At 44.3% G+C, this 25,597-nt stretch overlaps 1 protein-coding gene across 2 annotated transcripts in view; it reads left to right on the top strand.

Annotated features, from left to right (window-relative positions):
* The window catches only part of RCAN2 (regulator of calcineurin 2), a 148,401-nt gene that overhangs the window by 109,549 nt on the left and 13,255 nt on the right, over positions 1-25,597 (top strand). For both annotated transcript variants that reach the window (XM_065401171.1, XM_065401172.1), the window contains exons 2-3: positions 16,321-16,494; positions 18,149-18,320. In XM_065401171.1, the coding sequence (XP_065257243.1) occupies positions 16,321-16,494; positions 18,149-18,320 (346 nt within the window). The remainder of the gene's footprint in view (positions 1-16,320; positions 16,495-18,148; positions 18,321-25,597) is intronic.

Raw genomic sequence — 25,597 nt, 5'->3', positions numbered from 1 at the left:
GACCTTTTAGGTATCCTGGACCCAGGTGATGGAGTGCTTTAAAGATAAGGACCAAGACCTTGAACTTGGTTTACAGGGGAGCTGTGAAGCTAAATTTAAGTTTTGTGAAGCTCACTGACACGAACAGCACAACAGAAGTACAAAATATTATTGTTATACTAGTTCTTCTTCCAGGCTTTAGCTTTATGACTCTGAAGATCTTTTATATCGTTTCTTATAATAGATAGGATTGTGTTCAATAACTCTGGTTTCTTAACTAAGGTTGTCTCAGGATTCTTCCTCCACCTATTTCTTTTCCTAGCCTTATTTTTCCAGAAGAAGCCAACTGTTGCTCTTTTGATCAAGTGAGATCCTGTTTGCTAAGAAGCCAGTTTCTTTCTTCCTTAACTGTTTGTTGATTAGAATAATAGCAGTCCTTCGATTTCTCATCTCAAAACAGGCTGTGTAAGTGGAGAGCAATACTTCCTTGTGTTACAAGTTGTTTGACAAGCCTTTATTAGCTGGATTCACATTCTTCCAGTAGCAGAGCTGGATCCACAGCCAGCGCTATAATAGGTATGTTGTTGGATGAGGATAGGGAGATATGTTGAAATGCCACTTGGCGTTTACTGCACACATTATCTAGCCATTATGGTTTGGACTTGCACCAGAACGGATGCTCCTTCCACAAGGGCAGCCCTCGAGCACTTTTTCTCCTGCCTTGATGCTCAGCTTAATTTTTCAAGGTGCTACTTCACAATTGCAACCTATGGAGGACTCCCCAAGGCAAAAAACAAGGTTACTAACCTTGAATTCTGGGGGTGCATTAGCTCCACCACAGACCCACACTCACCTTTCCCCTTGTCAGCATAAGGGATCTTACAGTAGAACCAAGCAATGCAATGCAACACAGTATTCAGGCACAGAGTCTGATGCAGCTTCCTGGAGAGCCACGAACGCCAGTTACACAGAACACTTCATGTTTCCTAGCGCTAGCAGCAGGACTAACAAGCCTGTTCCAGGTACTATGCACTTGGCCAGGTAGTTTGCCACTCTTGAAATAATGTTATGAAGGTTACAGTATTCTGTACAGTGTCTGGAATCCCAGAATGCTTCAGACACGAAAGTTCTTCTGCTTTTCTACTGTATCAGCTCGTACTCTTTTAAAGAAGAAAACTAAGCCACAGTGGGTTTGTTAGGTGGGGGGAGGGGGGTTAGTACAATCACAGGGGTGTGAAATTGAATTGAGAACTCTCCAAACTGTATTAAATCACCCCCTTGGCACTGCCACAGGAACAATTTATTTTATCTTGAAGGAGCCTTTGGTTTCCAGATGAGCGGAGCTGAGCAGAACGTGCGTCATTTTGTGAGGTAAACAGGGATGTGAGCTGGTTAAAAAGAGAAAAGGCAATGCAGCAGCATTCTCTGCCCCTGACACTTGTCAGCCTCTCCTGAAACGCAAATATGAGTTTCATTACGCACTTGGGTAGATAGTATCTTGGGCCCTTTTGTTGGACTGCTATATTGGAAGCTGAATACAAAGGCATGCTGGAGCCTAGGCAGTCTGGAGTTCTTTTCAGCAGGCTGATTTCAGAGCTATCCTGAAATCATTCCGTGGCTAGCTGCCCTGTGCAATCGATTGGGGGTTCTTCTGCTTCACCAGGGCACTTCACCCTCACCTCTCACTGGTACCTCATTCATATGTGGCTTTGTCACAACCAAAACCATGCATGTGAGTAGCCACTGCCACAGCCCATGGGCTGCAGAAGCTTCCAAGGAGCAGCCGTCCTGCACCCACCCCCAGGTAGGAGGGGAGAAGGATTCCATCCTATATCCCACTGCAAATTCCCTTTTACAAAAGGTCCACAGAGTCTTTACTCCGGCAAAACATCTGGTTATGAGATTGTGACGTGACAATGTGTGCGTTCACCCTAAAGGAATAAGTGGATGGATGCCTAACACGTTATTAATTATTTATATGCATTATCGTAGAGCCTAGGAGTAGGAGCCCCAGTCATGGGCCAGAACTGCACTGTGGTAGGTGTGGCACAAACACAAAATGCAAAGACCCCAAGGAGCTTTACAATCTAACTAATGCAACATGAAGATACCCAGAAGCACCCAAAAACTACAAAGTATTAGGACATGAAATAAAACGAAAAAATTAAATAAAGGATTATTTTCAACTGCCTACCTTGCTCATGCTAGTGTGAGACCTGCTATCCCAACTCAGTTGACCTGGGCTTGGAGACTCACTCCAAAATGCTGTTTAGACATGCCCACTGCCTCCCTTGATGTGACATCCAGAATTTCTCACACACAAAGGTGATCTTAGGCTAAAGTGTACATGTCACTGGTGCAGGAAACATGCTGATGGACATATTTCTCCATTCCAACGCACACGGCGGCTCTGGACTCGGATATTGACATATGTCTGTAATGTACTGTATGAAGGCTCCGCTTTTAAGTTAGTGGGAATACTACGTGCAGAGACCCAGTCTAAGGTCCCAGAGTTGAGTGCTAGTGACCAGCCACTTGGGGACCAGCCCCCGTCCCCACCTCACATCTTGAAGAGCTGAGAGTAAGGTCCTGTGAACCTCTTAACTACCATCTTAATAAGCTGGTTTAAAATACTTTTAGCACACCTAGGGCTTCATGAGGGAGTCAGTAATGGCTCTCCCTCTGTGTATTGTGAAATTCCATGATAGCTCAGTGGTTTGCGCATTGGCCTGCTAAACCCAGGGTTGTGAGTTCAATCATTTAGGGATCTGATGCAAAAATCTGTCTGGGGATTGGTCCTGCTTTGAGCAGGGGGTTGGACTAGATGACCTCCTGAGGTCCCTTCCAACCCTGAGATTCTATGATCTAGGACTTCCTTCTTAGAACCAGGAAGGCTAATGATAGTCTGTTAGACCTTTGTCTATCGTGGCTATTCTCAGAAGCTGCAGTCATTTAAGGCATTTCCACCCTTTACTTGAATATATCCTGACTCAGTGCTCATCTCCCTGTTTGAAGCTCTTGACATATGCTTAACTTTTGAAACCAGTGTCTGGACTGATAATTAAAAATCCAACTTTTCTTAGGAACTGTTTTGTTGTCATAGGAAAATTTTATACTGAAAGTAAGAGAGAATATTTCAGGGGAAAACATATCATCTGACAATAATCATAACTTGTACGTCTTGACTCAGAACGCTCCCTTCTGTATGCGTTATTAAAACTCCAAATAACTAATTACATACAAAAATGAAAAATCAAAGCAGACAATAGATGCTTTGAACATTCACTTTGATCATATACAAAAGTCTAGGAAAAGGAATAGATTTAAGTTTTAAATGACAGCTGTTCCATAAGTCACAATGTGAAACAAGGGTGGTAATGGGCATAAACATGCCAAATAATAAGCTCACTGAAGTCAGCGGATTGATTCCATTGATTTCAATAGGCTTTGGCTCTGGTTCTAAATGAATAAAATACCAGTAAAGCTGTCCATGAAAGAAACCGGTATATTGGGTAGAAATGAATAATATTTTAGCATGTAGTGTGCTCTTTGGGACAGGAACTATCATCTTCTATATATTGTACAATGCCTAGCCATGGTGCTAACAAATGTATCGTATAATTTTTGTAAGACCTTTCTTTCTTCCTTCTCTAATATTGCTCTTATTGTCCTCCACTATCACCCTTATCTATGCTGGTGTAGCTACTTATGCATACAATTATTTCTTCACTATTGTTTGGCTCCCATTGTTAACTGTTGGTTTGGACTAATCTCTGTGTCGTAGTGCTTTACTTTGTGGATAATTTAACTGTTGTCAAATTACAATGGAACATTGATAAACCTATGAAATATGCACCCTAAATTGAAATAATTATGGGTGGTCCGAAGCCACAAATTTGCTAAAACTGTCACTCTCCCTCTGAGCAGTAGTAGTTTTCTGGGCCTTGCAGATCAGTTTCCCACTGAAGAAGAAATCAATGTCATGAAGCCGACAAACCTCACGCCAGAATGGAAAGAGTTAGAGTATCTATGGGCTCAGATAGCCCTGCCTGCTATATCTGCAGCCAGTGCTAGGCCTGGAAGAGGGAGAAGAAAAGGAGAGAACCTAGCTCAGTTCAGGGCTGACTGGCAAAGAGGCAGGAACTAGCTGCCTCCTTGCCGGAGTAAAGCATCAGTAGAAGCCTGACAGCTGGGACAGCCACTGGGTAAGAGGCACTGTGTCCCTGACCGAGGGAGGCTGTTGAGGAGACCAAGGAGCACCCTGCATCTGAGTGAATTGGGTTACTGAACTGTAAAGATACTGTGGGGTTAGACCCTGCCAAACTTACAGCTGCCCCATCTGAAGAAACCTGAGGCTGCAGCAGGGCATTGCTCAAGGTCCACAAGGGGGCGCTACTTGAGTTAAGCCACTATGACTGTTTGGGCTATAGGAGCCATGCCCCAAACTTAAAGGACAGCAGTAGGAAGTAGCCCAGGGCAGTGAACTTAGACTGTCTGCTGGGAGGTCCCTGTTTGGTGGTTGCTTCACATAGGGCTCTGGGTTGCGACCTGGTGGAGTGGGAGGGCCCGGATCCCTCTACCACATTGCCTTGAGGACTGAGGCACCTCGGCCAGGGAAGCAAGGGGCTGGAAGTCAGGTGTGCCAGCCACTAGGCCGCCCGGCCCTTCGAGCACCCTGTTACAGGATATTTTCTTATAATCACTTGTTTATTTACATTGTGTATACCAGTCCTTGAACAGAGGTGATAACAAACAGCACACAATCATCCATTTTTAGGGATTTCAGCCCAAACACCAGTGCTGAGTTCCCAGGAAGCAACACTGAACCAAGAATTGACTCTAGTTAGAGAGATTGAGGCAGAGAGCAAAACTGTTGCTGTTCATCACAGCTCCCTCCAAAGAAACTGCATCACAAAAAAGCTAACTACAATACAGTATTTCTTCCAATACTGTACGCAGTTTGCGTGCTCAGAAAAAGAACTTGTAAGACTATGAGTTACAATGCCATTTGGGACTCCCACCATACCAATACTCTTTTCCTGCCATTTTGAGGGAGAAAGGTACAAATGTGGGAATTAGGGAATGGATCTCACAGTTGCAAGTGTTACTAATCTGGTGATTTCTTTGTGAGTCGCACAATTTGGGCTAGTGTCATGATGACACAAGAAGTTCCAGCCCTCTCTTGAATTTCAGCCCTGCCTGGGGGAAAACTGCCTTTGATTGGCTGCCTTCCTCACCTGTCCATCTCCTGGGGAAGATCAGCCAATCAGAGCTGCTGCAGGCAGCCAGCTGAGCTCGGCCCCCACTCCACTAAGGAGCCAAACTCCTTCTCCCAGCAGGGCTGGCTCCAGCTTTTTTGCCAGCCCAAGCAGCGAAAGGGAAAAAAAAAAGAAAACCCGATTGAAGGACCCGCCGCCGAAGTGCCGCCGAAGACAGAAGAGGAGCAATTGAGCTGCCGCCGAAGTGCCGATGAAGGACCCGCCACCGAATTGCCGCCGCAGACCTGGACGTGCCGCCCCAACAACGGACGGACTGCTGCCCCTTTCTGTTGGCTGCCCCCGGCACCTGCTTCCTTCGCTGGTGCCTGGAGCCGGCCCTGCTCCTAGGAGGAGAGGAGGGAACAAAAAGAGCCCGGTTGCTCAAGGTTGTTCTGCTCTCTCCTTCCTTCCTCTGAACAATGAGTCAACTCCACTCTGCTCTTACCCCCCTCCCCTCTCCATTTCTGCAACACCAGGCCTGAGAAGGAGGATACCACGGCAGTTGTCCCCCAGGCCTGGGAGATGGGTGTGAAGAACCCCAGGATCTGCAGGCAGGTGGGGGTGGGGAGGTGGAGGCAGATCTGATGAGGGAGCTGGGGGACAGAATTAATTGCTGGGCAGGGGATGAATGGACAGATGTGAGGTTGAGGGGACACAGAATTAATTAGAATTTTGGTGATGGGGAGAAGCTGGAAGCTCCGTACCATCTGGCAGCCCATGAGCATTCCTGCAATAGGTGCCAAAATCACTTTACTCAGCAAATCTGGCAACACTAATTAACTCTCTCTCTCTCTCTCTCTCTCTCTTTAGGAATGTGCGGGGGAGGGGAGATTTAAAAAATCAAGACAGACCAAAACACACAATATAATCTTTTAAAAAAAACCACCCTCAATCTCATAATTTATTGGGGTCTGACTCATGATTCTCAACTTTTGGGATTGGCAATACTGTTAAAATAGGAAGTGTCTTCACTGTTGTTTTTGAGCATATCTTGCAATCCAAAATTTTAAAAATTTTGTATAAAAAAAATTAAAAAGGCAAACTGAGTTGGTTATAAATCTTGTCTTATTTACCCGAGCAACTTGAAGGGGAACTTGCACCAAAGGGAGGGAGATAATTTGTATATCTCTTCACAATGCATACAATGTACTTTTTATAGATTAGAATGGCCCTAAAGGAGTTTTAAAATTCTATTAGTGAAATATGTACATTTGGCATATATTAAAAGTCAGAGGCAATAACGATTGAGGCATAAGGCATTTCCTGTAGATTAATGACTATCTGGGAGGAGTTTGATGGGTCATGATGCAGCTGAGGGCCATTAACTTGCAGCTGATGACTAATGCGCTCTGCTGAGGTCATTGTTGTTCTCAGCTGAAAAGGAAGAAAACCCTACATGTATAGATTTTTTTTTTTTTTTTAAATAGGTGCTGCAGTTTCAGTTGGTACAGTACATACAGGGCACTTTTACAGAATGAATGCCCCGTATAGTACTCAAATAGGGGGTCTGATTCTGGTCTGACTTACACAAGTGTAAATCAGAACTGGCTCCATAAAGCTGACAAGTGTAAAACTGCTAAATATTCAGAATAAGGACCAAAGTGTTTTCATGATCTCTCAGTATTACATTCAACTTCCAGTATTAATCAATCAGCCTTTTTGTAGTCATTCCAGTCTGTGTCTTTCAATGCCTGATGAGAATGTGTACCACTAGTACACAGAAATGTGCACAGAATATCTTTACGTTTACTGTCCATGTAATCATTGTAATATTTTTATCTTCTCCATTATTTATTTATATTACTGCACCAACCAGTGGCCCAAATCAGGATCAGGATTCCATTATGGTCTGTGCTGTCTAAACTAGGGTTACCATACGTCCGGATTTTCCCGGACATGTCCGGCTTTTTGATCCTCAAATCCCCGTCCGGGGGGAATTGCCAAAAAGCCGAACATGTCCGGGAAAATGCTTTGCCGGCATCCCTGTCCCCTGCTTACCTTAGAGTGGCTGCGGCGGCAGCGGCTGCTGCTGCTCCCCCCAGACACCTCAGCTCTGTGTAGCTGAAGAGCCGAGCTGCCCGAGCGCTACTGGCTTCACGGTTTGCCAGGCAGCCCCCAGACCTCCAGACCCTGCGCCCCCGGCCGGGCGCTTCCCCAGCGCAGCCGGAGCCCAGGAGGGGAAGCGCCCGGCTGGGGGCGCAGGGTCTGGAGGTCTGGTGGCTGCCCGGCAAACCGTGAAGCCGGTAGCGCTCGGGCAGCTGTTTCGCGTGGCTGGGAGGGAGGAGGAGGGGGAATGCGGGGCGCTCAGGGGAGGGGGCGGAGTTGGGGCGGGGGCTGAGTTGGGGCGGGGGTGGGGAAGGGGCGGAGTTGGGGTGGGGCGGGGCCCCATGGAGTGTCCTCTTTTTTTTTTAAATGTTTTAATATGGTAACCCTATCTAAACATAAAACAAGACATTTCCTTCTCCCTCGCTGGGTCATGGTGATGGAGATTCTACTAGGACAATGGTTTTTAGATTTCCAACGGGGTCCAACACCTCCATTTGAGATTTTTTTAGTGGTCTGCAAATGAAAAAAGGTTGAAATGTACTGTACTAGGAGGTTTAAATTACAAGTTTTTCTTTCTTTCTTTTGTCGTTGCTGGGTTATTGTTACTAGCTCTATGTAAAGGACTGCACACAAGTAGCCATTTGCAATGCTAATGAAAAGTTTCACACGTCCTACAAAACCCAGGAATTATGCTACATAGTCTCGAGCACCGTATTGTGGCAGCAGAATCTGTGTGTGGTATGACAAGGACACTGAACTGGGCTGCTGCTCAGGCCATCTGTTGATGTATTGCTCCAGTCCAGTAGAATTGTTCATGGGTCTTCATTATCTCAGTAGGTCTTCTTGGCAATCTTTACAGTTGCTTCTGCTTTGATGTGGAGAAGATGTCTGCTCAAATTCTGATAATGCTGCAGCCTATACAAATTCCCAACAGGCAAACTGAGGTCCATCATCTCTGGAATTCTGTCGGGCAAGCTGAGCTTGCAGCATTAAATAAAAGAAGCAACTGTTGTATGTAAGGGATTGATTTCCCAATAATCCTCCTCATAATAAACTATCATGAGTTTGATTTCCACTATACATAAGTCTATGCCTAATTTGCTCCCTGGTTGATCAGTTATTTCTTGCACCATGAGTGGTTCCCATTGTTGATTCACGAGAAATTTGTTGCAGACATTGCACTGGTTTATGAGGTCTTTTACGTCCCTGCTCTTGTTTGTTCATTACAGAACTTCTCTCATACTGTTGTGATCCGGGTGTATGTAAGGGAGTTTGTTTACTTAAATGTGTATTTTTAAAGCTGTTGATGAGGGAGCCCAGAGACTGGGATGGATGCCTGTTTTGTTGTATAAGTCAATATGAAGAGCTGGACTCAAGAAGCCATTTGCAGGGCATAACAACGATCTTATTGAACCTACTAACTTGGGAGTTGTAAATAATGCTCCATATTCTTATGCCAGTAGATTACACTCTTTATATTATCCCTCTCTTTTTGTATATGTGTATGACACACACACACACACACACACAAACAGTGTTACGATAACACTATTAAGGTTGCAAAATCAGAATTTAGGCAATGCCAGGATTAAGGTTGCCTGTGTATCTCTTGTTACGCAGTATGATACCGTCTTTAATTTTATCATTGCGTACTGCTTTTTCCACAGGACACCAGCTTCATTCAGTGCACATGTGCAAGAGGGTTGCACAAACAACCTTAATTCTGGCATTTCTTAACTTTCGAGTGTTTGCCTTTGCAGCCTTAATAATGTTTTTAGCATAGTTTGTGTGTCTGTGTACCATCTCTAGGGGGAGATGAGACACTTACCAGTGCATTTCACAGAGGTATGCTGACAGCAGAGGAATGGTGAGACTCGGGAATCTTGGGTTCCATTCCAGCTTCTGGAGCGGAGTGTGCTCTGATGGGCACAGACTTTTCTCTCTCCCCCAACTCCCAACTTCCAGTCCCTGTTTCCCTCTCTGCACCTCCCTGACACCCTCTAGTCCAGTCCCAGTTATGTTTCTAACCACTGCAGGCTCCTGGTGCCAGCATACACCCTCCCCCATATCCTGCTCTTGTCCCCTATTCATTCAAATCAGGCAGCTTCCTCCTCCATATTGCCTGCGTGCCAGCAGCAGGATCAATGAGAGCACAGAAAAAAGAGGCTCCCTACTCTCAGTTCCTGTGCAGGGTCCGCAGCCATCCAGAGCTGCAATTGCAGAGAAAGTCCTGCTCTCAGCCCCTGGCAACCGTGGGCTATAGCAGTGGTCTTCAAAGTGGGGTGCACGCACCCCAGGGGGTGCGCAAGAGGATCCTTCGGGGTGCACGGCAGGAGGAGCGCCGCCAGAGCAGCGCCGCTTCGGCAGTTCGGGCAGGAGTCTGAGCGCCTTTTTTTTTTGTTTGTTTGTTTGCTTGGGGCAGCAAAAATGGTAGAGCTGGCCCTGCGGCACGGCAGGGGGTGCGTGCGCAAAAATTTTTTGCTGATAGGGGTGCGCGATCAAAAAAGTTTGGAGACCACTGGGCTATAGCATGCTCAGTGCAAACAGAATCTTTGGGGAATTTAGCTGCAAAGCTCTAGCAAGTCTGCTGAGTATATGCAAACTGTGAATTTTTATAGGCTTATAACTTGCACAAATCTGGCCAGATTTTCACAGGGATGGCAAAAGGCACATCCATGACACAAAGGCCACCCCTTGCCAAATTTCAAGTCCCTGCTCCAAAGCATGGGGTTGTGAGAACTTCCCAAAGGAAAAGTTGCCAGTGTTTTGTTGAACAATGTGTTTTTCACTAGCTTCGCTCATGGAAATGGCTGAATTGCTAGAAGTTTAAAAAAAAATCAGCCTGAGGCAGACACCTGGTATTGATAATTTCAGTGCAAACAGTTTAAAGTTTTGAGATGTTTATAAGCAACTTAAAACGCTTGAAAACTTAAGAGGAAGTGTCGGGCAACCTTAATAATAGGTGGTGCGACCAGCTCCACCTATAATACACACACACACACACACACACACACACACACACACACACACACACACACACACACACACACACACAGCATCTTTATACAATATTCCCATAAGCCAGCAAGTCTTAGTTCTGTCTCAAACCACACACCCATCTCCTTCCTTCCCACACACCCTGGAGGATCTCCTATGGGTAAGGGTAGGAACTGGCATTTAGGCAGTGAGGACATATTAGCAGCTGAGCAGGATGGAGCAAAGAAGCCAATAGTGGAATATAAACTATGGAGAAAAGGGCCACTGAGGTGGAAATGGAGGAAGGAGGGAGGCAGGTGATTCTAATGCACGTGTGCCAGGAAGGCCTCATAACCCTCACCAGGACATTGGTTTTGGGTTTAATAATTAACCATTTAAGAGGCATATTGTATTGACAGCGGGGACTCTAGCAATGCTAACGTCTCCTTTTGATGCTTATGTGCTATATCTGTTGTGAAAAGGGTTGTTCTGAAAAGTGCTCCACTCCCCACTCTGCCTGTATTACGAACAGATCAGGACTGGAGTATTGATTAGATTTAGATTACATCAGTTGAATTTTTCATATCTTCTTCTGCAGCCTTTCCCAGTTATCTTCTCTAAGGGGTCAGGAATTGTTTTGCCCCTTTAGAGCTAAAGAAGATGAATCTCAGGACATGAAGTAAAATTCTAATTTACACTGGAGATAATTCAGATGTATCAAGGCCAAAATTGGACTATAGCAATAATAAATTTTCCACATGACATGAGTAGCCCTGGGTTTAAATCAGATATACAGAAATAGAGTGGAAGAATCCAAATGGGCCTGTGTTCTGCTTGGCGCCATGCCTTTTAGGAGACATAATAGTCTGCACAGTTAACTTCAGCAACCAACCCACCAGATGCAAATGCTCCTGAACTTCAGGGACAATAGGATCCAGATGTGAACTTCACAGCTGGTGTCTGATATCTATGAGCTAAACCAGGGATTCGCAACCTTTTTGGCACGCGGCTCGCCAGGGTAAGCCCCCTAGTGGGCCGGGCCGGTTTGTTTACCTGCCGCGTCTGCAGGTTCGACTGATCGCAGCTCCCACTGGCTGCGGTTCGCCGCTCCAGGCCAATGGGGGCGGCAAGAAGCAGTGCGGGCCGAGAGATGTGCTGGCCGCCGCTTCCCACCACCCCCATTGGCCTGGAGCGGCGAACCGCGGCCAGTGGGAGCCGCGATCGGCCGAACCTGCCGACGCGGCAGGTAAACAAACCGGCCCGGCCCACTAGGGGGCTTACCCTGGCAAGCCGCGTGCCAAAGGTTGCCGATCCCTGAGCTAAACCAAAATCCTGATCCAAAAAACCCCCTCAATCTTACTTGGGAGAACCAGATATCCAGATCCAAACTTTACAGCACTGGACCAGCTCCTAACAAAACTGCTTTTATGCAGCATCAATGTGCTTTCCCTCTGCACAATGCAATACAATCAATCTGCTCTTACCCCTTTTAGAAGGAGTCACCTTTTTAATAAGTAGCGCTTGGCCAAGTTACATTCTGCTTCTAAGAAAGCGTGGGAAGTTCCATCTCTCTTCAATGCTTAACGAGAGTCTTTTGTATTGTTTTGTTTAAATGACATCCTAAGTGATTCACTTTTTGCAAACACAAACTACTTTGTAACACCACGGAGTTTGCTCTTCTTGTGCAAACTAAACTTGTAGGGTCGGCTTGCCCTCTGCCTACCAAACCAGAACAGTTGTGTTTTTCACTCACTTTGGACAAGTGTAAAAGACTGTACAAGGTGCAAAGCAAGGAGGAAGGAGGCATCTTATTAGAACCAACTTCTTGTGGGGCTGAAGGATATGTGAGAAGCCTGCATTTGCAAGAGAACCCAGACAACTCTGGTGTTTCGCCGAGCCTGAGAGCTTGGCCTTGAATAGTCTTGTGATGTTGAATAATATCTATTTAGCTCTTTGTTTTGGCAAAGACAAAAGGCATGAGGAGTGGTGGTTAGTCTCATGTTATGCCCAATGTCTTCTAAATCCACATCTGGCTACAGTTTCTCTTCACGAATCAGGCCAGATCCTCAGCTGGTGTATATTGGAGCCAGTCGAGCTATGCCAGGTTACACCAGCTGAAGATCTGCCCCATAGAATCTAGCTATAGAAGAAACCTGTTAGGTCACCCAATCCAGCTCCCAACCAATACACCACTATTCCTCATGGTACAATTTTAGTGTTTCCACTTGCATCTGGAATCCTGTAGAAATGTATTTAGGATTCCATTAAACCATAGTGTTTTGTGAATTGCACTAAATTTCGTGTATGCAGTATAGTTGTAGCTGTGTTGGTCCCAGGATATTAGAGAGATAAGGTGGGTGAGATATCTTATATTGGACCAATTTCTGTTGATGAGAGAGACCAGCCTTCGAGCCACACAATGCTCTTCTTCAGGTCTGGGAAAGGTACTTTGAGCCTCACCGCTAAATGCAAAGTGGAAAGATGGTTTAGCATAAGTAGCTAGCATATATTCCAAGGGACCATTGAAGGAAGAGAGTGGCCCGTTAACACCTTTGCAGTCATAGGACAAAAATGGGGAGGGGAGGGGGGAGAGTTAAGTGGGTTACAGATTGTTGTAATAAGCCATAAATCCAGTGTCTCTGTTCAGTCCATGATTTTTAGTGTCTAGCAGTTATGAATGTAAGCTCCCAGGCTCATCTTTTGAAAGTGTTGTGCAGGTTTCCCTTGAGAAGGAGGATGGATAGGTCAGATATAGTGATCGCTCTATGAAAAGTAACAGGGAGTCTGGTGGCACCTTAAAGACTAACAGATTTATTTGGGCATAAGCTTTCGTGGGTAAAAACCTCACTTCTTCGGATGCATAGAGTGAAAGTTACAGATGCAGGCATTCTATACTGACACATGGAGAGCAGGGAGTTACTTCGCAAGTGGAGAACCAGTGTTGACAGGGCCAATTCAATCAGGGTGGATGTAGTCCACTCCCAATAATAGATGAGGAGGTGTCAATTCCAGGAGAGGAAAAGCTGCTTCTGTAATGAGCCAGCCACTCCCAGTCCCTATTCAAGCCCAGATTAATGGTGTTAAATTTGCAAATGAATTTTAGTTCTGCTGTTTCTCTTTGAAGTCTGTTTCTGAAGTTTTTTTGTTCAATGATAGTGACTTTTAAATCTGTAATAGAATGACCAGGGAGATTGAAGTGTTCACTTACTGGCTTATGTATGTTACCATTCCTGATGTCCGATTTATGTCCATTTATTCTTTTGCAGAGGGACTGTCCGGTTTGGCCAATGTACATGGCAGAGGGGCATTGCTGGCACATGATGGCATATATAACATTAGTGGATGTGCAGGTGAATGAGCCCTTGATGGTGTGGCTGATGTGGTTGGGTCCTCTGATGGTGTCGCCAGAGTAGATATGGGGACAGAGTAGGCAACGAGGTTTGCTACAGGGACTGGTTCCTGGGTTGGTGTTTCTGTGGTGTGGTGTGGTGTGTAGTTGCTGGTGAGTATTTGCTTCAGGTTGGGGGGTTGTCTGTAAGCGAGGACTGGCCTGCCTCCCAAGGTCTGTGAGAGTGAGGGATCATTTTCCAGGATAGGTTGTAGATCGTGGATAATGCGCTGGAGAGGTTTTAGCTGGGGGCTGAATGTGATGGCCAGTGGTGTTCTGTTATTGTCCTTGTTGGGCCTGTCCTGTAGTAGGTGATTTCTGGGTACCTGTCTTGCTCTGTCAATCTGTTTCCTCACTTCCCCAGGTGGGTATTGTAGTTTTACGAATGCTTGATAAAGATCTTGTAGGTGTTTGTCTCTGTCTGAGGGGTTGGAGCAAATTCGGTTGTATCTTAGGGCTTGGCTGTAGACAATGTCTGTGAAAAGTGTTCACCCACAGGTGACAGGGTGTTTTTGTCTTTTATCATTTTCCTGTGAGTTCATTCGAGAGCCTAGTGATTGTCTGGTTTCACCCACATAGTTGTTGTTGGGGCATTTAGTGCACTGGAGGAGATACGCCACATGTTGTGATAGGCATGTGTAGGGTCCATGGATGCTGAACGGAGTGTTGTGGGAGGGTGTTGATCATTGCAGCATGTTCCTGCTGTGGAAGAAACGAACTTCACTCTCAGGTTGGAAGCAACAAAATCAGAGACAGCTTTATTCAAGCAATTGCAAGGGAAAAATACAGCTGGCAGAAAACATCTCTGCCTCAGTTTCTCCAAAATACAAGCAAAATCACACAAGCATTTATACCTCTTTGTGACGTGCATTAATTAAAAACATCTGCATTTTATTTAGGCTATTTGCTATCTATTTTAGTATTTTCTCACTTTCTTTTCTTAAAACATCGTTATCTCAAGGCTTGGTCAATTGACTATTCTGCTGTTTTCCACTCGCGTCTGACATGAGCCCTGCTTTTACAGGTCTCGCAATATCAGGCTAAAACTTAGCTCAACACTTAAATGGCTCTGTCTCCAACACTTAAGTGGCTGCACTTAAACCCTCTCTTTCTTTCCCTGCTTCCACACTGCCATTGCCTCCATTAATCTCTCTCTTTCAGTTTCATACCAACTTGTTTTGGGCAATATGGATTGTACTAGCAATAAAATATTAGAGGTGACAAAATTTGCTCTGATCTGGGCAAAATAAAGGCCCAGCAGAATTACAGATGTGATAGCAGAAGTCAGTAAATTACTTCCATGTCCAAGACGCTGTAAATGCATCCAATTTTTTTAAAAGTCTAAGTAGCAGGCTAACTTCACCCCGGCATAACTCTGTTGATTTCACTTTGCTACACAACATTTTGTGTTATGTTAAAGTGGACTATACAAAAACCCAACTTATATAGAGTTACAGAGAATACATTTCTTTTCTGTTGAATTGGTGATTAATTTAAAGCAGTACCATGACATTGACGGTTACTGTTCTGATAATCAGTTTGGATGGCTCACTAAGGCTCTGTCTTTTTTTGTGTCTGATTTTTTTAATTGATTTTATATGAAAAAGCAAGCAATAAAAATACAAAAAGGCAAATAACTTACAGCTTGTGTGTTTCCAAATACCACATGCTTCTCAGGATCTCCAACAAAGTTAGGCAATTATGCAGTTTTTACAATTCATCAAAGCTGCAAGACCAGACAATTAAAAAAACAAAACAAGCAATACTACATAGACATAACACATTTACAGTAGGATACGAAGATAAGACATACATAAATAGGAAAAGAAGGGAATGAAAATCAATGGACTCTATTAACTTCAGTGAGCTTTGGATAGACCGTAAATGCCAATAATAGATACCATGATTTGCATATATGTGGTATAGTTCATAGTTTTTAACCCAATACCCATGGTTTATCGTTTTGGGATTGATGCACGTGAGTGGCTGAGTGGATGTAATGGGTAACAGCTGAACAAATAAAGAGATAGCAAGTGGCAAAGTTATGCTTCAACACAGAGCTGCAAGGGAAACTAATCATGAAGCTCAGTAACTGCTCTGGACACACAAAGAACCAGACCACTGGAGTCTGGATCAGAGCTTAGTTTCCTAAGAGGTTGTGAATTTTTCCTTCACCCTTTCCTTCCCATGACCTGCAGTGAAAAGGACTTAAAAAATAACAGACCCTGGGGAGATGTGGTCAGTTGGCAAGAGGAGGCATTTTGCATGTTCCAAATGTCAAAATTTGCCCTGTTCTTGTTAATTGTACTAAAACTGGAGAAACAAAGATAATTTTGGATACAAAATGATGCCTAAGTCTTTTCAATAAAGTTACTGTGGGCCCGATTTACCTCTCACTTACACTAGTGTGAGTCCATTGGAATTACTACTGATTTACACTCATGTAAATGAGGTCACAGTCATGCTCTATATTTGCATGTCATTTGTTGTTTACACCCTGACTTCTAAGAATGACCATGACCGTCACAGTGGTGCTCGATGATCATCCATGTAAACAGTTAATCGCATCAGTTTTGGTTTTTGTCATTCGCTTTCAGAGCAGGTTTCAGCTTTGGCAGGACAGAACGCAAACAAAGTTGCCCCTTACCATGACCAAGGTCTTTTCATTTACAGGAGAAGTTTGAGGGCTTGTTCCGTGCCTATGATGACTGTGTGACGTTCCAGTTGTTCAAAAGCTTCAGACGTGTGCGGATAAATTTCAGCAGTCCTAAATCAGCTGCTCGGGCCAGGATAGAGCTGCATGAAACACAGTTCAGAGGGAAGAAGTTAAAACTATACTTCGCCCAGGTGAGAACCTTTTGACATGAAAGCCTTTCTCTCCTTACGTCTTAATGGGTAGCTGCTCTATGATCTTGTGTTACCAAAGAAACACTGTTCAATAAAATCAGATGAAAATAATAGCTATCTCTGAGTATTTTGAAATGAATGGGCCAAATGTTGCTCTTAGTTACGACTGTGTAAATCTGGATCAACTCCTCTAGAGTCATTAGCATTACTTTGGATTTACACTGGTACACATGAGAGCGGAATTTGACCCTGTGTTTTTAGCGCTCATAAAAGGCTCCGGTAACGTGGTTGAGTTTCCTCGGCTCCAGAATAAAGCTGTGCACTCTTTTGTAGAGTCCAAATGTCATTCCCTGCCATTCTGATTTAACAACAAAAAGATAGTTCCAAAATAATACTTCATGTGCCCTTCCCCCTTCTCCTCAGGACCCGCCTGTCCCAAGCCCTCACTCTCTCTTCCAGAAGGCTACCCCCACCTTCCTTGTATTCAATAGTGAGTCTAAGGGCATGTCTTCACTACCCGCCGGATCGGCGGGTAGCAATCGGTCTATCGGGGATCGACTTATCGCGTCTAGTGAAGACGCGATAAAATCGATCCCTGATCGCTCTGCCGTCGACTCCGGAAATCCACTGTGGCAAGAGGTGGCAGCGGAGTCGACGGCGGCGCGGCAGCGGTCGACTTGCCGCAGTCCTCACAGCCAGGTAAGTCGACCTAAAATACGCCACTTCAGCTACGCTATTCACGTAGCTGAAGTTGCGTATCTTAGGTCGACCCCCCGCTGTAGTGTAGACCTAGCCTAAGCCATGCCTGCCCCAGTGAGTACATAGTAAACCTGAAGTTCCCTGCAGGGTTCTGAAACCTGCTAACAGGATGGGCCCACAGGAGAACCCCTCCATTCTATTACAGTACCTCCAGGGGGAGAAGATTTCTGATTGAACAAAGCTGTGTAATCTAGCAGACAAAGGCATAAAGAGATTCGTCTTCCACTCACTAGAACTAGATGAATTCAGACTAGAAATAAGATACAGATTTGTTTACAGTGAGAATAATTAGCCATTGGAACAATTTGCCTAGGAACATAGTGGATTCTTCGTCACTTGAAGCCATTCAATCACGATTAGATGTCTTTCTAAAAGATAAACTCTGGCTTAACCCGAAGTTATGAGTTTGATGCAGGAATTACTGGGTTAAATTCTATGGCTTGTGTGATGCAAAAAGTCAGACTAGATGGTCACAATAGTTCTTTTCTGGGCTTAAAATCTATTCATGAACAGCTCTGCAGGTGGAAGCCCTGCATTTATCTGCAGAGTAGGAACATTATGGGCAGAGGCACTCCAGACTTGCTCACACAGCCACACCCAATGTGCCTGCCTTGGAGGAACCACATCTAGCAGGGATGACATGATGATTCTATTTCCAGGCCCATGCAGTCCTTGGCAGAAAGGCTAAGACTGCCAACAAGAGTGCTGGTTGTGGCAGTGGCCTTTGTGATTTGACAGCTGTGCACAGGAAAGTTGACTGAGACTCACCAACTCATTTCACAGATGCTACTAAACAAACAGCTGTATCTGCTCTTTGAAGTTTGTGATTATCTAATCGTTGTTCCATTTGCCTGCCCTACACTAAAATAATTTGTGTTTCTAATACATTCGAAAGGTTCAGACCTCCGAGACAGATGGGGACAAGCTTCATTTGGCTCCACCACAGCCCGCAAAACAGTTTCTCATCTCGCCTCCAGCCTCCCCTCCCGTAGGGTGGCAGCCAATAGATGATGGAACACCAGTCATCAACTATGACCTCCTTTATGCAGTTTCTAAACTAGGACCAGGTAAGCTTTGCGGACCTTCTGTATGGGAATGTGTCGGCTTAAGCAGCTTGGAAACAGAGTGAAGATAAATAACTAAAAATGGAATTCACCCCTGTGCAGAGAGCAGCACAAGGCTTATATACTGCTTAAACTCAAGGGTCCATGTGGGGTTTAAGTAATGCGTAGGCCTGGCACCGGCTCTCTGCTCAGGATGAATTTTACCTATATGCATAATTATTCTTTCTTAACTTCAGTCAGTGTGCTTGGTGCTGTACAAGACACAGAGATATGGGTCCTGCTCCCAGGAGTTTACAGTCTAAAATGCAGACTGGCACCAGAGGTGAATGCACGGATAGACCCAGAGGCTGATCACACAGAATGTTTCCATTGCACTGGTTTGCTTTTAATCTAGGTGGGAGCGTTGGGGGGTTATACACTGGATTATAGAAGGGCAGGAATAAATGCTGTTGAGCAAGTTCTAAGAGTTTCTCACAACAAATACAATCGGGCCCAGTCCTGCAAGATGATGTATTTCTTCTGGGAGGTGTGAGCACAGTGGGGACCCCAGGGACCTAGCCCCACCCAGGATCGGGTCTATTTTGAGATAGCAAAACACACCAGAATTCTGAGTTTGACTCTGTGGGGATTGTTCATTAAGAGAATTAACCAATGAACAGCCCCCTTCGGTTACAGTGGGGGGACTTGAAAGAAGTGTGAAGAAGCAATTAGGTGAGGGGAGTCAGTTGTGGTCCCCAGGGAAGTGGAAGGCAGACTGACAATGTATAACCTGGTATAATGCGGGTTTAGAGCTGGTTGGGAATTTTTTCACACATTTTTCATTGGAAAATATCTGTTTCTTTATAAGCTGCCCATTTCAACATTTTAGAAATGAAAAAGTTCTGTTTTTTCAGGTCCAAATGACTTTTCGTTTAGAAATACAAGTTAATTGACAGTAAAACAATGTATGAAAAAATATAAAAAAGAAGCCAAACCAAACATTTAAATCAAACCAAATAAAAAAAAAAACTTTTTTTTTTTTCTTCAGATTTTTGGTTTGTGAAAATTTTCAAGATTTCGATGTTTCATCCTCTTTGGAATGGGAACGTTTAAAAAAAATCTTAAAAATTAGCACAGGAGAGGAAAACCATTTCCTGCCCAGCTCTAATGTGGATGCCCCTTTACTATTCTGGGAACAGCTACCATTTACAGAAGCCCTGTCAGTGGGACTCCATTGAAACTGCCCTGCCAAACAGGAGTCCATGGGGGTACGGGGCTGTCTCCACCTCTCCCATGCCCCACAGGGACCATGAGGGTTGGGGGACTACCCCACATCGTGTACCAGTGGGGACACATACACCCACCCTCCCTTGATGGAACAGAGGGAAGAAATCTGCAGGAGGGGAATCTCCAAGACATTTCCTCCCTCTTAGTCCTCTCATATGGGTTTTTCCTGCAGATGGGGATTATCAATCCATATATTACAGTCCATTATTCCCAGCATCAATGCTTTACGCTTCTAAACTGCTGAATAAAAGGAAAACAAAGAATCCTGCTTTCCCCTTGCTGCAGCGACATTATAAATGGAAACATGTAAATGAATCCTCTAGCTGGGTAATAAATCAATTCCTGTTCTGGAGCAGTGAAATGTGAAATATCGCTCATTATTCTGCACTCTGGGACAGTGCTGCACGAAGGTCATATTCACTCTCATTTAAGGAGCCTGCAGGGAGCAATATGAAAAGTCATTGTCTGATCTTCTCCCTCCCCGCCCGCTTTTCTATTTTTAGCACTTGTTAGGGAGATCAATTTTAGTTAACTGCAGAGGAGATCTTAAAACAGCACTGCAGTCCTCAGTTGTGCTCTTGCTATATTTAGTATTTCATTAAAAAAACAACACAATCCTCTGCAGCCCATCTCCTTTGAAACATGCTGCCCTGCCATTGCTAGCATCTTATGCTCATTGTATCCAACAGGTCTCGACCCTTTTTAAAAATCTTAATCGTGGTTTATTTATTCCCCAAAAGGAAGGGGTATTTTACAGTATGGTTTCAAATAGATAACAATGAAAGGGCCTGGATCCCACAACCCTTCCTCACCTGAGGGTTCTGATTGGGTGACATTCACCCCATGCAGAAATTCAGGACGAAGCCCAAGCGCCACTTAAGTCCCACTTACAGTTTCCTGCCAAGAGTGGAAGTACAAAAGCTTACATGGGAGCTTAGTGGGCTTGGCAGAATTGGATTTTTATTTTTATATTTGCATACTATAATGTTGACCGATAACATCCATGTTTCTTTTAAAGCATTTTTTAGATTTTTCTCTTTAAATTTTCACAGTTTACAGGAAATGATGGAGAGTTCAGACAATTATTTAGTGACACATGCTGAGATTCAAAAAGTTAAAGCTTTACAAACCATTAAAACACAAATTGTCAACATCACAGGTCAAAATATACCAAGTAAATATCCTTAAACCAGCAACTCAGACCTGTTTTTACTTTCATTCACTAATTTGTAACTAAACCATTTACTTTCATTCACTAATCATTTGTAACCAGCCTAATTCAAAAGTCTAAATCACTGGATTTTGACTCTTAAGTTCTCAAGCAGCATTTTGCTTGCTTTGCCGATTGTAAATTTTGATTATCGATGGAAATATTTGCCATCAGTTTGTGTGTGCACAGTGAAATTGACGTTTATGGACATTTACAGATAAAAATCTAATCCTTCCAAACCTAGATTTGAATGGTGCATAGTGCTTAATAATAATAATAATATATGGAGACATACCTATCTCATAGACCTGGAAGGGACCTCAAAAGGTCATTGAGTCCAGCCCCCATTATAACTTATCCTAAAACAGAGGGTGACCACAATCAGCCATAAGGACTGTTCTGGTCTGTTCCTGTCTTAACATTAGTACAGACACTAGGAGTCTGTCAGATGTGTTTCTACCAATGTCCCTGAGGGTCATTCCTTTTTTCTATTCAAAAAGGGTGGCTGACAGGATGATCAGATCATACATTAATACATTCTACATTATTATAACGGTCAATCATTATAACCTCTAATACAAATATCAAATCCTACTTCTACAAGGTGATCAGCAAACTTCTACAAACTCTTAATAATAACCTTAGAGAATTGTGCAATCATAGGTCCAAATATAGAGGTAGCTGCACCACCAGCTACCCTATCTCCTCCTAGAGCTGGAAGGGACCTTGAAAGGTCATTGAGTCCAGCCCCCTGCCCTCACTAGCAGGACCAAGTACTGATTTTTGCCCCAGATCCCTAAGCGGCCCCCTCAAGGATTGAATTTATAACCTTGGGTTTAGCAGGCCAATGCTCAAACCACTGAGCTATCCCTCCCCCCAACAATGCTTGTGCTGGCCCTCTGCACAGGGGTGAGTTTCACCCACTGATTTCACTGTCAGTCAAGTCCCAACACTGGACCTAGACAATTTTTAATCCAAATAAAGTGAATAAGCTGGAGAATATTAGTAGTAATTATAGGTACTTATGGGCCAATTTTGCCCCTGCCTTCACAGAAGCTCCCTTGCAGCAGAACCAGTGAAATTCCTCTTTGCAATGGGAGGGGCTAGATTCAAAACTTTGTGGAGTCTCCCTGCCCAGCAGGAGGCATGGGGTAGAGGTGAATCCAAGGATCTGCTACTGAGTGGATCCTCCTATCTTCTTCCCCTGCCCAGGGATGGAGACAGCTAGGATTACAGATGAATTGGATTCAGGCCTTAGAACTGAAAGGGTTTAAGCAAGGCCCCCTACATTGGGGTGAATTTCATCCTTATCTAGTACCTTCCAACTGGAGATCTCTGAGCGCTTTACAACCATTAATTAGTTCACCCTCACACGGCCTGCAATGATAGGTGAGCAGTATCACTGTATTACAGATGTCAAGACTGAGCTGCAGTCACTTGAGTAAAGCCTTGAACCAGTGACAGAGCCAGGAACAGAACCCAGGAATCCTGATTCCCTGTCCCTTCTAACCACTAGACTACAATCTCGCCTATCTGAATGACACTCCCATGTCTGTAACGTTTATCTGTATACCGACACTAATTACTCCGTGAAAAACAGACTTTGCTGTAGTTAAAAGTGCCAGAGAAAATATGAAATCCGTGCCCTGAAGTATTATAAAAGGAATGCATTATAACTTGAACACAGTCATTAACATGGGGGTCTGTTTCCTCCATTGGATGCACATGCATATTCCTCACTAATGCCACATTCACTTAGGGTGAAAGTTATCCCTGTGCAAAAGGTCAGCACAAAGGCCTATGTGCTCACTTAAAACGTACTTCAGCACTGTTTTGAGGATGTGAGTGGGGCCCATAAACATTGTGCTAGTCTTGTCACCTTAGGAGTAAAAGCTTCTGGCATTAAAAACTATGTCAAAACTCCTATTGCCATCAGTGGTACACCATCAGCACCTTAGAGTAGAAGGCTATTGTTTGCGTGTTTTTTTGTGGTGTTTTTTTTTTAAATGCTGACACTGTTAGAAGGGGAAAAAAAGCCTGTGTATAACGTGGCTGTCCATGAAAATCTCTGCATTTGGTCTGACCCTCTTTGGGCTGCCTGTATTTGGGGCTTTCCTAATCCTGCTTAAACACTGTCTCACAAAGGGAAAAGCATCACATTTCCGTGGCGTATTGCTGTTGCCCGGCATGTTTATTGATTTAGTCTTTGTTTGACAATCTCGTAAGACTGGACTAATGAATGAACCCAGGTACAAACACTATATAGCCAGCCCAGCAATGATCATAACAGAGGGAAAGACCAAAAAGAAATGGTGATTCGAAAAAATAAGTTGAATTTTGCTAGGCTGATATAATCCCAGTGACCTTCTGTTGCCTTCTATTTCTGGACGGTTGGGGAGCATTCTGTAGGGAAATCCACAGAAAATAACACACACTTTCTCAGAGCTCCCCTCATTCAAAGAAAGCAAAACTTCTTTGACAGTAAATTCCATTCCCCGTTTTTGTTTCCCAAAATGTCGCTACCCTCACTTCCCGCACAGTTCTTCCCACAAATCTGTGATGTGCCTTCATTTGGCCCCAGTATCAGAACCCACATTCAGTCCGGCTTTGTCCATACTCCGCTAACCAGGGTCTACTTTATATCCTGACTAGGGAGATACAGGAATGATCCTGCAAACAGTTACTCACCTCCATATAGTTATTCATGCGCAGATACCTTATTGTGTGTGGGACACTTATTTCATAGAACCAAGATCTGTCAAAGGCCAATCTTTAGGACCTGCTCCTGCAGCCTTTATTCCTGTTGAAGTTGGGAGCTACTCATGTGGGTAAGGTCTACTCACCCGAGGACTAGATTGTGACTAGCCTTAATGCAGTCTTGCAAGAAAGTAAGAAACTTCCACTTTCCTTGCACAGCGTATGTTAGGAGATACCTAGATCTTAGTTCCAGGTGTTGGGGAGGGGAGCACATGGATTGTGCAGCCAATACCACTCCCCCTACCCCCGAGCAGGCAAAGGGCAGCAGGGAGAGGGAAGAGGTGGAGCCATGCTTTATCCCCAGCACTGCTGGTGCTGACCTGTGGAATTGGCTGGTCACAAGGTGGGAGTAAAATTCACCCTGAAATGGATTGTAGCAAATTACAGTGACCTGCCATGTGTAATTGGGGTGCCCCAGGATATCTTGTGCCGCTGAGTCACAATTTCTTCCATGGTTCCTCCAAGCATGATTCAGCTACGGTTGAAAATACATAATCTAGCCCTAAGGGCTGCAGGATCGGGCCCTAAAACTGATACATGTTTCATATCATGTACATTATATATAAACAAACCGATTTTTAACTCTTTAATGAAACTGCAGTTGTGATTTTTAAGTAAGTACAAAATGAGTGATTTAATAAACATGAAAAGAACTAGAAATGCCAGTGCTTTTCAAACCACAAAACAGTGCAGGAAACTCAGGAGGCATCAGTGGAAAACTTCTGAGCAATGGGCAGTTGTTAAAGTCAGCAGAATTCTGCAAGAGTAAATGTTAGCAGGATTTAGTCTCTAAGCCCCTATGCTTCCCCTAACTGGACAACGTGGCCATAGTTTCCAACCTTCTGGGCTGATCTTCAAGTCCTCCTCTAGTCTCCACATCATTTAAACTATTCCGATGGCAAGTTTAATACCTCTCCCTTGTGCACCTTCAAAGCTCTTATTAGAACAATTTCCCCTCCCCTAAACCCTAAAAAAAAAAATCTTTCCTGATAAGTCAGGAGAAGGCTTTGTAGGAAATCCCTGGTAATAGGAGATGAAGGGTCATGCTATGGCACTGAAAGACAAGATCAGTCTGCACCGCTCAATGCAATATGGCATGGTAGTGTTCGATGTATCGGGGATCGATTTATCGCGTCTCGTCTAGATGCAATAAATCGATCCCCGAATCGACGCCTGTACTCCACCTCGGCAGGAGGAGTAAGCGAATAGCGTAGCTGAAGTTGCGTATCTTAGTTCGAACACCCGCCCCCCCAGTGTAGCCCAGGCCTGTGAGAAGATCCTTGAATAATCAGCTGATTATATCCATATTACCCTGGATTATGTAGGCCAGGGTTACCTACAAAAATAAAGATCTCAGATCTTCAGCTGAGGTAAATCTGCACAGCTACACTGACTTCAGTAGTGCTATGCCAGTTCCCTGTGACTGAGGATCTGGCTCGTTGCCTTTGAAAGGGAATGCCTTTTGACGCACCTTGAGAAAGGAAGTTGTGGGTTATGTTGGATTCTTATGTATCTTTCAAACGACTATGACTTCACAATAGGCCCCAGTCGTGGTGACTAATTTCAGGACAAATCAATAGCCCTGTGGCTAAGAGATATTTTTGGTCATCTACCACCTTCACTTGAGGATAATGGATACATTGGGTTCCTTCTACATCTAAACCAGCTGCTGAGGCGGGAATCTGACAGCAGAAACAACATTTTCGTACATCTAAATATATCCACAAAGCTTTTTTTAAAAGGCAAATGGTAATTCTAGTTGGTCAACTGATCTCACCGGCATGTTTCTGAAATGGTATCTTACATGGAGAGAGAGAGACGTGGTATCTATAACAACAACAAGAGAGTCCAAAGCTGCGATAAGAAGCTCGGTGGTTCAGATTGCCTCTTGCAGCAGTGTAAATCAGGACTACTCCACAGAAGTCCAAAGAGTGTCAGAACAGTGTTGGTGAGAGGGACTCAGACCAGTGTTCTTACGGACAACTCTTCACGTCTTCACTTGCTGTCGTGGCAGGAAATGAGACTTTGCCACAGGGTGAGCTGGCCC

This window comes from Emys orbicularis, chromosome 3, assembly GCF_028017835.1.
Source record: "Emys orbicularis isolate rEmyOrb1 chromosome 3, rEmyOrb1.hap1, whole genome shotgun sequence".
In the NCBI taxonomy this organism is placed as follows: Eukaryota; Metazoa; Chordata; order Testudines; family Emydidae; genus Emys; species Emys orbicularis.
This window is presented reverse-complemented; position numbering and strand designations above follow the sequence as displayed.